The 12,599-nt window shown below is 40.4% G+C and overlaps 3 protein-coding genes across 3 annotated transcripts; 1 reads left to right on the plus strand and 2 right to left on the minus strand.

Moving 5' to 3' along the window:
- Positions 1 to 3,090: 3,090 nt before the first annotated feature.
- On the plus strand, positions 3,091 to 6,404 carry LOC135631844 (uncharacterized). Its single transcript, XM_065139829.1, has 4 exons — positions 3,091 to 3,463; positions 5,479 to 5,637; positions 5,971 to 6,052; positions 6,153 to 6,404. Exons 1-4 carry the CDS (start codon positions 3,125 to 3,127, stop codon positions 6,302 to 6,304), a joined length of 732 nt encoding a protein of 243 aa, XP_064995901.1. The 5' UTR covers positions 3,091 to 3,124; the 3' UTR covers positions 6,305 to 6,404.
- A 4-nt stretch (positions 6,405 to 6,408) lies between these two features.
- Positions 6,409 to 7,408, minus strand: LOC135631847 (uncharacterized). The gene is made up of 4 exons (XM_065139842.1): positions 7,074 to 7,408; positions 6,886 to 6,989; positions 6,701 to 6,819; positions 6,409 to 6,617 (listed from the first exon to the last, which is right to left on the minus strand). Exons 1-4 carry the CDS (start codon positions 7,300 to 7,302, stop codon positions 6,530 to 6,532), a joined length of 540 nt encoding a protein of 179 aa, XP_064995914.1. The 5' UTR covers positions 7,303 to 7,408; the 3' UTR covers positions 6,409 to 6,529.
- A 236-nt stretch (positions 7,409 to 7,644) lies between these two features.
- LOC103978810 (uncharacterized) lies at positions 7,645 to 12,522 on the minus strand. The gene is made up of 8 exons (XM_009394743.3): positions 12,298 to 12,522; positions 11,377 to 11,589; positions 11,019 to 11,210; positions 10,739 to 10,939; positions 10,560 to 10,640; positions 9,671 to 9,809; positions 8,086 to 8,178; positions 7,645 to 7,960 (listed from the first exon to the last, which is right to left on the minus strand). The coding sequence occupies exons 1-8, from the start codon at positions 12,400 to 12,402 to the stop codon at positions 7,890 to 7,892; spliced, it is 1,095 nt and encodes a 364-aa protein (XP_009393018.2). The 5' UTR covers positions 12,403 to 12,522; the 3' UTR covers positions 7,645 to 7,889.
- Positions 12,523 to 12,599: the final 77 nt, after the last annotated feature.

Genomic DNA, 12,599 nt, shown 5'->3' on the forward strand with positions numbered 1-12,599 from the left:
ACTAGAGTTAGATAATTTTGACATCCAATATATGTCAAAGACCACCATAAAGACCCAAATGTTTGTAGATTTTATCTCATAACTAACTCCCCCACTCAAAGCCGACAGTCATACCCTCAATATGGACGCTATTCGTGGATGGTTCCATTACCTCAAAAAGGAATAATGCTAATAAACAGGTGTACAAGCAAGCTCTCTTATTCGAGTTTAAAATCTCCAACAATAAGATTGAGTATAAAACACTTCTCTTAGAGTTCCGACAAGCCCGAGAGCTTTAAGTCTAAGACTTGACAATGTTCAATGATTCGACTCAATGTGTTATAGGTCTCCTGTGAAGAGAACACCTAGGTTGATGTGCTTGTTGGGTTAACTAGTTGTTAGTTGAGACATTGCTGACCTGAATCATTGAGAAGCACGATATAATCATGGTCAGGGAGGAGCCGAGCTGGATGGAAAAGATTCTATACTACAAAAAAGATGAAATGCTCTCGACAAACCCTACAGCGGTCCGAAGAGTCAAGCATGGTATTATATAATTAACAATCACTTATACTGCATATCCTTTAGCCAACCATTCAAAGCTAACCATTCCTTATATGATTGACACCCCAAGAGACTAATAGGGTATTTATAAGGAGCACATTGGTGGATGAATCCTTGCCTTCAAAATGCTTTAGCAGGGCTTCTACTAGCTGACATTACACAATGATGCAATAGCCTATGCCCAAAGATTCCATAAGTGCTAGAGTTTTGCTCGGATATAACATCAATCGACAGATTCTTTGAGCCCGATCGACTGTGGATGACCCTTTACCCAGTGGGGTATGAACCTCTTTGGACCCTTTTGTCAGTCTCGAGCCAGTGGGGTATCATCAAAAGGTACCTTGGGCATCATCTGAATGTTCTGATCCTCGAGATAATCTGTGAACGGATCCTTATTAAGGTCCAGCCTTACGTACCTTGCCTTGAATTGGGCTAAGGTAATTTGATACATAAATTGGTACAAGACAATCCTTGACCTCTCCAAACCCATCATAAACCCAATGTGTGTCTTGTAATCGGCGATCACCTTCTTCTGATACTTCTGTATCATTTGTTGCTCAGCCTCTAGTGCTTCCTTTAGACCCCAATCCTGTTCTATGGTACTCGTGAGCCACTTATTAGCCATCATGACTTGCTCATTGGCCACCCCGACCTGCTCGATGAGCTCTGAGTTGTGCTTCTTTATCAACTTCATCTCCCGGGTGAGTCAAGCAACTTGTCCTCTATATCTCAGTTATTGTTTTGAACCCCCTTCAACTTCTCATTAAAGCCTACGAGGCATTGCTCGACCTCCTTTACTTGTTGCGTCAACTCGCCCCTTGAGCCTTTGCCTCGGCAACAGTTGAAGGGGCTCCTCTCTCCTTCTTAAACCCTTATTTTCTTCTTAAAGATCATCAGTTATAAGTGACTGTTGGATAATGACCGAGCTAGCATCTCATACACGATCAATGAGAGCCATTAAATAGTGATGATGATGCAAATCTAAGACAAGTGGATGAGCAATGTGAACCTCAAGAGGCTAGTTATGATCCAACTTATCAGCACTTCATTGCAGTAGCAGGTGTTAATCAAAACCTCAGAGGAGGAACGGTAGATCTGCTTTGCCATCCTCGAACCTAAGGACCCACGATAGTACTGCTTCGAAGTTGCACCATCACCCCACATTTTTTCTCCCTGCTTAATCCCTTCCATCTCGATTACAATGGTGCACCCGGGGTCGGGTGTGGCAAGTCAACTATTTGTAAAGCCGCGAAGGGCAGGGGCTTAACCTTATATAAGTTAAACATCGACCTTTACCTTTCCCATTTTTTTCTCGAAGAATATCTATAATTTCAAGCACCCTTTGAGGGCATCGACGTTGTCGGAGTAATACCGACACACCAGCATTATTCGATAAACACTATTAAGTAGCGCTAGCATCATCTAAGAGAGCGGTATATTCCACCATTGTAGGCAAAACACTATTACTGGGTGAAGGAGAATATGAAATCACATCTTGAGAGCGTCACAAGATAAGCAAAAGAATGAATGTATGCTGACCAAGTTGGGGGCTTGCAAATCAAACTTGGATGAGATGGAATACCTAGTAAGCAAGTGATCCAAGAGTGGCACACTCACCATCAAATCATAATCATATGAGCTTTTCATAGACTTTCCCGAAGTACCTTCGGGTTCACAAGAACTATCTTCCCCGATAAAGAGGAGGTTGGGACCTCCTCTACCCTTAGATTGTCCAAAGACATAGCGTGATCCTCGATCGTCTGGCGACTAAGAGATCGAGAAGAACTTATGCAAGAAATAAAAAACATCTCAACCTAGGGAGGTGGAAGAGTAGGATGGTGGAAGACTGATTTGTTGCAGAACCGACGCCGGGACTACGAGAAACTCGAGGACCGACTCACCCTACAGGGAACCGGGGCGAAGTAGAGGAGACTTCTAAAGAGGCCTCGGAGGCGAAGTAGAAGGCTTCTAAAAACGCCTCAGAGATTCAAATGGAAGAATATGTATGTCTTACCCCAACATGATAAGGGAGGATTTATAGGGAGTGAGTCGATCTCTCTTATATCATGATTGAGACAAATTCCTATTTGGGATAATTCCGAAGAGACACTAACAGATGAATGACTCGAAAAACATCAAACTCCATCACGATGAAGGTATACGATAAAACATGCTCGAAGCATGTGAGTTAGAAATTTATTTATAAACATTATATATGCTTTAAATAAAAATAAAAAATAAACGATGATACTTAACATATTTAAGATAAAAGTCAATTAATTTGGTATTTATCCTTTCAAATATTATCATATTTTATCCAACAATACTAACTTGTTGAGCCTTGGATCACTTCCTAACCCCTAACAACTTGTACATAGAAAATACTTCAATTAATGGATATATTCGAAAGAATTTTTTTGGGGCTAATATGAGACTGTTATCCGCAAATAAAGACACAAAAGTCATATTTAAAGGTAAATGTATGCGATTTCTCGGCATAAATTTCCCATAATGGCCCTGTTAGCGTTCAACGTATATACCGCTCGATCATTTCATCATCGTGCAAAATATTATTCCCAAAATGTCCACGGAGTTGGAGGAGAGGCCGAACCCCGCCGCCGCGGACGACGGCATCGAGGAAGACGACGATCCTCCCTTGCTGAGCTCCCAAGCTCTGAAAGCTCTCAGGGAGTTCCTCAGCGAGCAGTCCTCCCTGGCCGGCGCGGGCGGAGGACGAGTAGATGGCGGAGACGACGACCAGGACGAGGTGCGGTTGGTGGCGGAGGACTGGAGATTGAGCCAGTTTTGGTACGACCGGGAGACGGCAGAGACGGTCGCGGAGGAGATCAGGACTCTTTATCGCTCAACCTCTTCTCCCATCGCCTGCATCGCTTGTCCAACACTCTACGCGTATCTAAAGGTCCGATGCCCTTTTCTGATGCCGGTGAAATATATGCTCAAAATTTGATTTTTTCTTTTGCTGGATATTGGTTCTTTACGGCGAGGAGTAGATTCGTACTACTGTAGGACTTTGTAGGATGGGCAGTGTCTTTAGATTCATGTAGAAGGATAGGCAGTTAATTATGTTAGGGTTTTTACTATCTGACAAAACCTCAGTTTGATTCGAAGATCGAGAGAGCACCTTGTGGGATCTTAATTAGCATCCCAATTGAGTCTCTGCTCTCTGTGGGATGACAAAGGAAGCTTTATCTGCTATCTGCAACAAAGCAAAAGGTTCAAGTTAGCGTCTTGTGGCATTAGAAAGCAAGGATTGTTGAGGTGGTTGTATGTGACCATTAAGGAACATACGGTAGCATCTTATGTAGGGAAAGCATAAAACCTAAATCAAGGATTGTTGAGGTGGTTGTATGTGACGTGCTTCATTGTAACCTAAGGAATAAGGTAAGGCATGTGATGCAAAGGTCATTCTGCTAGTATGAAATAGATTGGATGGTACATGAGAGGATGTAATGGGATGATTCAGATTGGATCAAATGCTTGCTTATAGGATCTGAACAATTTGACTATATACATCGTAGATGTTTTACTGGTTGGTTGCCATAAAAGGCTTCTCTGTGATGGTCGGGATTGGACCGAGGTGCTTGACAACCACTATCCTGGAGGAAAAATGTAGGCTTGTAGTTGACAACTTAACTGGAGATTCTTGCTTCCAGAACACCTCTGTAATTGATCATATTACATGGTTAGGTTTTTGGTAGTAAAGGATTAATTAATTAGTCGTAAGACATGGGTTGTAGGAAGAAGAACACAATTGAGAATGGCTCGTAGGAAGAAGAACACAATTGAGAATGGCTACCGAACTTGATACCAGCAACGTTTACAGGTTGCAAATTACCTCAAGGTTGATAACAGCAGAACTTTTAGTTGGTGTACAAGGGAAACCTGTGTGATTTTAGCAACCTGTTGGATTGACATACATGATAGCTATCGTTCGGACTAATTTTTTTTCCCTTTGCTTCCACCCCTCTGCTTAATTCTAGTGTATGTAAGTTGTTTTTCCCCTTGCTTAGCTAGAGGCACAATGGACTGAAACTTGAGGCAGTTACGCGTAAAGAGATCTCAATGAGCATAACTTGGTCATGGTAGATTGATAACCAGTTATAGTAAAAGGACCAAACAACGGTGTTATTGGCGTTATTGGGTAAAAGCTCATTGCATGATGTCTGCTCCTAAAGAATGTGGTAGAAACCTAGAAACCCATGGAAAATATTGTTTTCCGCAAGTTCCATGTCTCACTGTTCTTTCAGGAAAACTTCTCTTAGAAAAATAACTTCCAGATGGAAGGATACTTTGCGCTTTTATATTGCTGTAGCTATATGTCTGTAGAAGGGCGTAACTGTGTTCATGCTATGAGTTTTAGCAGGAGTTTTTCGGCCTGGCAACCTTTTCCAAAAGTTCTCTCTTATATCCTTCTCGTAAAGTCGGATCAGAGGAATTGCTTTTTAATGCAGGAAGATAATCACGAGCTGCAAAATCAATTCTATCATGTTTTTACAGAGTATGTTAGAATCCTGCGTTGTTGCCTTTAGATGTCAACATGCCTGAAACAGTTTACTCACTCTTGCTAAGTTCATTAACCCTGTTTCTGAAACAGTCAAGTCCTTATTTCACTGAATTTGTGTGTAGGATTTTTGATATCTATTTTAGCAAAATAAATTCTTTAGTCGGAAGTATACCATGATCCATAAAATATTAATGTTTCTCCTTTCATTCTCTGCAACAACAATAATAATAATAATAATAAAACCGTAAGTCTTAATTATTTGGAGTCGACTATATGAATTTTTTACCGTTATTGAAATATGTAAAAAGTGATATGGGTAGTTAAATTCTGAATATTTAAATTTTTATTTATAATTTTTATTAATGTCTTTTTAGATCTTCCTTTGACACGTATTTTGCTTGTTTCCTCAGAAGCTTGATCCTAGCGTACCAGTAAAATTACTTGAGTACGATAAACGCTTTGAACAGTATGGTGATGATTTTATTTACTACGACTACAATCAACCGGACGAATTGCTGCCATCACTTAAACACAACTACCAAGTTATCATCGCAGATCCCCCATATCTGGTAAGTCGAACACCGAGTTAGTGCATTGAGTGAAGCTTCATAGTCCAGGAAATATGGAGCCTGAGAAAAATTATGCTTCTCTGAGGGTCCTTTAGCTAAATCATTGATTTCACCATTTCTAAATTTTTGTTGCCCATGTTCTTGATGATCCACATTATCATCTTCTTCTTTGGCATTATGTTGATACTCATATATATTGACAAAAAAAGCCTGTCTTTAAGCACAAGCTTTTAACAGCCATTATCACCATTTTATCTTTGCAATGATCCGTCTTTATAGAGTTTAAGCTGCAATAGTTTGTCGAGCATCCTTCCTTTTAACTTTTGCATGCAGAGCAAGGAATGCTTGGAGAAAGTAGCCCATACGATTTCTCTTTTGGCCCACCCACAAGATTCATATTTGCTGTTGCTCACTGGTAATTTTCGTGCCATCTGTTACTCGAATTAATTTTGTTATTTCAACACCATGTCTTGTTTCATTAAATCCAAGACAATTGCATGCGTTCTTTCGAGCAGGAGAGGTGCAAAAGGAGAGAGCTGCAGAGCTATTGAACGTCCATCCCTGCGGCTTCAGGCCTCAGCACACCAACAAGCTCGGGAACGAGTTCCGGCTCTTCACAAACTATGATCCCGCAGGGAGATTGGGTGGCTGGGAGAGAGAGGTTTAAGAGCATTTCTTGCATTTTGTTTGTGGTGCATATGTGTCCTCAGAACTCAACTTCTGACTGATGATGAATGTTTTGTTGCTAATCCGATGGAATTACTTTCTGGATTTGAGTGCTACTGTGATGATGCAGTTTTCATTGATCCATGGATTTAAAGCTTTCAACTCACAGACACCAGGAAAAAGTTTGCAGCATTAGCACACATCTTTCATCGTCTCAGCAGAGCGATCAGTGACTCGTCTTGGGCGGCTTCACGATGAGCACAGGGCAGTTGGCATGATGAGCACAGTAGTCGCTGACGCTCCCCAGGATTGCCCTGCGTGCAACATCGGACTCTGAACCACCAGATTCATTTCTAAGGGGCATTTGATCGAACACGTTCTCTCTTGAGCGACTCACCGCCTTATCTTACTCAGGCCGCGGCTTCCTACCACGAGGAGGTCGGTCTGCATCTGTTCCGCAGCCTGGCATATCGTCTCCTTCGGATCCCCGGTGACGACGACTGCTTCAGCTTCAACCTGATGCGTGCAGAACACCATGGATGCCGGTCACTTCCTTCATCGAATAATCAATGAATGTCTTACCAGCCTTCGTCTGCAAATTCCCTTCGCTCGCTCGATTACATCGCGTGAGTTCTGCTCTTGAGCTTTCTTCACGGAGTCTATCACCGACGACGTCGCATAAACGGCTGCGACAAACCAAAGCGAAACTCTAATTTGGGTCTCTCCAAGTAATGCCAGTTAGGGAAACGTAGCGATATATGCAGTTTGACCTGGTCCGATCGGATGCATGATGAACTGCTGTAGAGGCTGCTGCGCGTGGACGAGGACGAGTCTGCCGAGCGTCTGCGGTTTGTTGGGCGCGCCTCCGACGGCGGCGGCGAAGAGATTGTCGAGCGCCCAAGACAACGCGTAAAGGCTCCCTTCGCTCTCGTCCACAGCCACCAACACCGTCATCTTCTCGCGGCCCTCTGTCGCCACCGGTTCCTTGGTCTCCTCCATCCTGCCTCCCCCTTCCTCGGCTCTCTGAGCTTTTGTATCTACTCCCTTTGTAGCGCCTCCAGTGAGACGTGTCGGGCGCTTCTCTCCGTGCTGACAGCATTTGTAAGTGACGTTTTGGAACCTAGCATCGGATTGAGATCAATGGCGGCACTCGTCGGCTCTCCCGGCGACGTGGCGGGACGAAACGTAATTACGCGGCGCCCATGCAGAAAGCGATTCCAGAGGCTTCCGGTCTCGCCAGTCGCCAACATGCTTTGAGATCCACTACCGACATGCTTTAAGATTCGAACCGTTTACAACACAATCTACACAAATGTATGCTTACCCATAGCTTTGCGTCTGTTACTATCATCCACAATATATTATGCTGGCCATTTGTTTACATCACGAAATTAATCACTTGGCGTTACATTTACATCCTATTTATGAAATTAACCAACCAAAGAGAATTGTTAAAGCTTATAAATATGTTTTGGTACAATATCTCAAGTTATGTTGAGGGCATCACTAACTAAGCTTCAGACAAGTATCTTACAATTTTTAGAACATTGTGAAGGTTGCGTTGCATAAGAGCTTGAGGCAAAATTTCAAGGGGGCGACCATTTTCCAGCTCTGAACTCCTTGTAGAACTCAGATTTCTTCGAAACCACAAAGAAGACTGGACATGGCAAACAACACTATTTAAGAAGTATGTCCATAAGAAAAAACTCTGAGCATAAATCGTGAGAATAGAAATGAAAAAAACAGAGCCTCTAATAGACAGCCAAAAAAAAAAAAACATACCTGGGATAGCCGGGATGATATAATCAGAACGCCGCAAAATGTCGAGAAGCGTCTTCTTCTCATTTATATGAATCCATTTACCATAATTGGTACCTACATATATTAAATCAGAAGCATAAATATACCACAATTTATACTGAGATAAAATTCTTCTGGAAACAGAATAGGCCAAATTTGTTCTTAAATAACAATCAAGTAAAAAGGACACATATGTCTAATTTTTCTCTCGGGTTTGTGCTTATTTTGTAATCACCAATGTCCTGTCATAGATTTCCATCATCATCTATTCTAATTTGTCATCGTTTTTACAACACCCTTAGATCACAGAATTTTCCACTAGCTGAATTTGCTCTTCAGAAATTTATGCTATATCACACTAACTTTTCCACAGAAAAAAAAGGGAAAAAACATTATAAGATGAATCTATACAGGCAACAACTTGAAACATGTCTTTCTTTACAGTGGACTAGGAAGCTCTTGTTGCTGCCAAAACATTACTGAAAAATGGCTTCGGTCGGATGCTTACATTTCAGTCAGATGTTACGAGATTAGTGATATCCATACTTCCATAACTTCTATAGCCTACTGCTATAACTGGTCATATTCAATTTAATAAGCTTATAACAGGTGAAACATATGTTCACTTGAAGCTCAAATATGAAAAATATAACAGGTGTGAATCAAACAGAGCCAAAGGAAAAGAACAGTACAACAAAGAGAATAGAGACAATATACAAGAAACAAAGAGGTCTAAAGCCTTCTGATCTATCCATTTCCTTTGTTCTTACCTATTTGGAAACCTTACACAGTGGGGATCATCAGAATGTGATGACACATGACGAAACATGACCAAACAGTAAATCATCTATCCCACACTCCCCTCAACTCGGCTTTATTTTATGGCTCCAGCTTAGTGAAACATTCCAATGGCTGCTACACTGTATTTATTAAACAAAAACTTTTTGGAAAATACAATAATGTTCCTTGTGAAGTCATGTTCACAAAATTTTTTGTATCACATACCAAATTAAATCAGAGAGCTTCTTTGTTTTCGTATAACATACAATGAATGATAATTATTCACAAAGAGATCACGTCTAGGCAAACTCTAAGGAACCAACATATGCGTGGTAAACATAGCAAAAATAAGAAAACAGTTTATTTCCATATTAGGAACAAATATGGGAGGGCTCTGACATGAACTGTGAAATATGTACGTGAGTAAATTTGTATGCAAAATCATTTCACCAAAATGAAATACAATTTAGATTTATGTAAATCACCTATTATCAAATTGACTGAAAACATAAGACACATTCAGAAAGTTCCATTAGTAGTTATGACAATTCTCTTCAATATCATTCTACATAATTTGCAAAAGAGATTTTGCTTTTTCTATATGAACAAAAAACAGCTCATTTTAACTGATGTTGGATAAGAAAAGAAATCTAATCTTGAAAAAACCAGCAAGCACATGTGATAAACGAGTCCATTGTTTTCCCTAGGTTCTTTTCATATGTCAAGATACTTCTAGTGCAGAGAAATAGACAAAATTACAGATATGCATAGAAGCGAGATAGCATACTTAAATGAGAGACTGAACTATCCAGATCTTTTCCTGAATCCTTCTCTTCATCAAAGAAGCCTTCTGGAACAGACTTCACTGTGCCATCTAGCAGATACTTAAGGACTTCCTTATTCGATAAGAGAATCCCGGTGCCAGCCTGACAAATCAATGAAAACGAGTAATTCATGGGGAGGAGAAAAATTTTAGTGAATTAATGCTCAGCAAAAAATCTTCTAGAAAAAAGTTAATAACTGACTAGGACTTGCAAAAATAAATTTCAAGAGCACAAATAATTTATAGCTAAAATAGGACCTAAATGTCAACATAACTAGCATGCCCTTTTTAGTTGGATTTACTCTTCTTCAGAGAGTATCTCAGAATTTTGCTTAACATCTATTTTATAAGATGAGACTACTACTGTTTGGATTGGATACTGAAATATTCATCAAGCCATCTGTGGATAGAAATTTCAATTAAAATTTTCTTCATACCTGGACTATTCCAGGCTTCACAACATAATGCTTAATGCCTTAACCATAGAGTTCCAGGTGAAAAAGACTCTTATAATGCATCAGCTTGTACAAAATGTGAAACTAAACTAGCTTGTTAAATATGTTGGAAGTGAAGATACCGGTGTTAGATGGGCATGTCAGATCAATAAACTAGGGATGAACTCTCATATGCTATTCCTATTCAACTAAACGGTTACCTCTAGTTTTCTTTAACTTCAAATACAGGCCTGCATTACTTTGCAAAAATGCAAAGAACAAAGCAATGATTTGGCCATCAAGAAAACATTCAACAATTGGATATATGTCAACTGAAATGTGATAACCGTATGCCATATAGTTCACAAACAAGAAACTACAGAATCAAAATTCTCAAAAACACAAATTATAGTTCAAACCTGATAATACAATTCAACAGCTTCCCTTGTATAAGCATGATACTCATCCCATGGTAGTGGCTGGGAATCTTCTGAAAACATGTTACGAAAGCTAAGGACATTACAAAATCAGCAGCTTTTTTCATAATAATATTGTCATGACAAACAACTCAGGTGAATTAACGTCAAGATAAGGATATTATGTCAAGATGCGATGAGAACATGTCCGTTTCGCAGAAGTCCTCAATGAAATCACTTGACATGACCTCTGCATAAAGAAGAAGAACCGGCCAATGAAGAATCCCACTTTTATCTAGTACTGGTTTTCTAATTCCAGTGAGTTCCTGGTACAGGCCCTTCCCAAGCTTCAATCCTCTATTCTCCATTGCAGATGAAAGCTCCTGAACAAATTCAATAGATTATGTGGATAATAAAATGCATGTATTGAAGAAAGTTATGATTTTTGTCCAGATAACTGACCTTAGCTGAAGCAACAGCTTGTAATACTTGAGCCTTTTGATGTTCATCTTCTTTTCTTCGCAAGTCAATCTGCATAAGCAACTTCTTCAGCTCGTCATTAGAGGGAACTTGTTCAAGTCCCCTTTGGCAAAGTGATGCTGCTTCAGCCAACAAATTCAAAGAGAAGGCAGCTTTGGCTGCCCGATAATATGCCTAGTCCATAATTCACACCATTAGAATCTTTAGCTGATCTACTCGAACCAGAAGATTGATAATCAAAATAAAGTAAGCAGAAAAGCAAGAAACCACACTTAACATGACAATCTCAATAAGAATCAAAATGCACGTCAGCATCAGCAAGCTTGAGTCAAGAACCAACCTTGATATTTGTCGAACATAATTTAATTGCTTCCTCAGAATCACTTAAAGCTCGCCTATAATTTCCCAAAAGCAAATTTACGTGGGCACGATTAGCAAAGAGGACCGAGTGATCTGAGTCGCTCAGAGCTTTCTGGTTAATCGCTCTTGTATAACAATCAATTGCATCGTTATAATGCTTTTTACCCATCTTGACGAATTGGTTACCTTGTTCCTGAAAATTGCATTTCCTTTAGTTGTTGATAATGAAAATTGAAAGCCAAGAGCACAGCAATTCCATAATGCATTTTGAAAGAACCGGAAACAGAACTTTTATCAACCCATCAAAAGGACTTGAGATATGTGCACCTTTAATCTGTCAGAAAAAAAATGGTGCAATTTTAGAATTTTGAGCCTTAGGTTACAATTACATGTCGTTTGATTGGACAGTTTGGACAAGACGAACAATTAAAATTCTACAGAAAATCCAGTTATTAGAGTTTTAGTATAGCACAGTGTCCACCAACTCGACCAATAGGAAGCACAGAAAACTGGGTTTGCAAGATAGAAAACGAACAAAAGAACAACGCTGGACAGTCGTTAGATCAAAGAACAAGCTTTTCATTAGATATGTGCAAAAAGAACGAGTTCCTGAACCTCTTGGAAGCGAATGGCAAAGTAAATCGCTCGTTTAACAAGATAGAAGAGAAACAAATAGCGGAAAATAGAAAACAAAGCAGTTTTTCCATCAACAAGCGCGAAAGAAAGAATTAAATGTTCTGTCGCCAAAATTGGCTTGACAGAGGAATCAAAAGGTGAGACGAAAAAGAAATCTGCGCCGCAGACGACGAGGCTTCCAATGTAGCTGGAAGGTAAAGATTTGAGCATGAAAACAGGTGGGTTTGGAGAGAGATGCATAAAGAAGAAAAGGCTTTATACTGACCTTGAGCTCAACGGCGGCGGCCTCTTTGATAGCGGCGATGGCTTCCAAGTCCGCCTTCTCGCTCTCGGAGATCGGGTCCGATCCGGCGTCCATCCATAGCGCCATCTCTTTCTCTGCCTCCCGAGTCCCGGAGGAGTCGCGCGGCTTCGTATTGCTGTGATCGTCGGAGGGGGTAACAAAAACCTTGAGATAAACCCTAGCTAGACGAATTCAGATCAGATGAGCCACATCTGGTCCAGTTCGGGTGGTTTTACTCGAGTCAACAAAAAGCGAGTCGAGCCCTCGACTACAAAACAGACGGC

Source organism: Musa acuminata, chromosome BXJ1-3, assembly GCF_036884655.1.
Source record: "Musa acuminata AAA Group cultivar baxijiao chromosome BXJ1-3, Cavendish_Baxijiao_AAA, whole genome shotgun sequence".
NCBI lineage: Eukaryota > Viridiplantae > Streptophyta > Magnoliopsida > Zingiberales > Musaceae > Musa > Musa acuminata.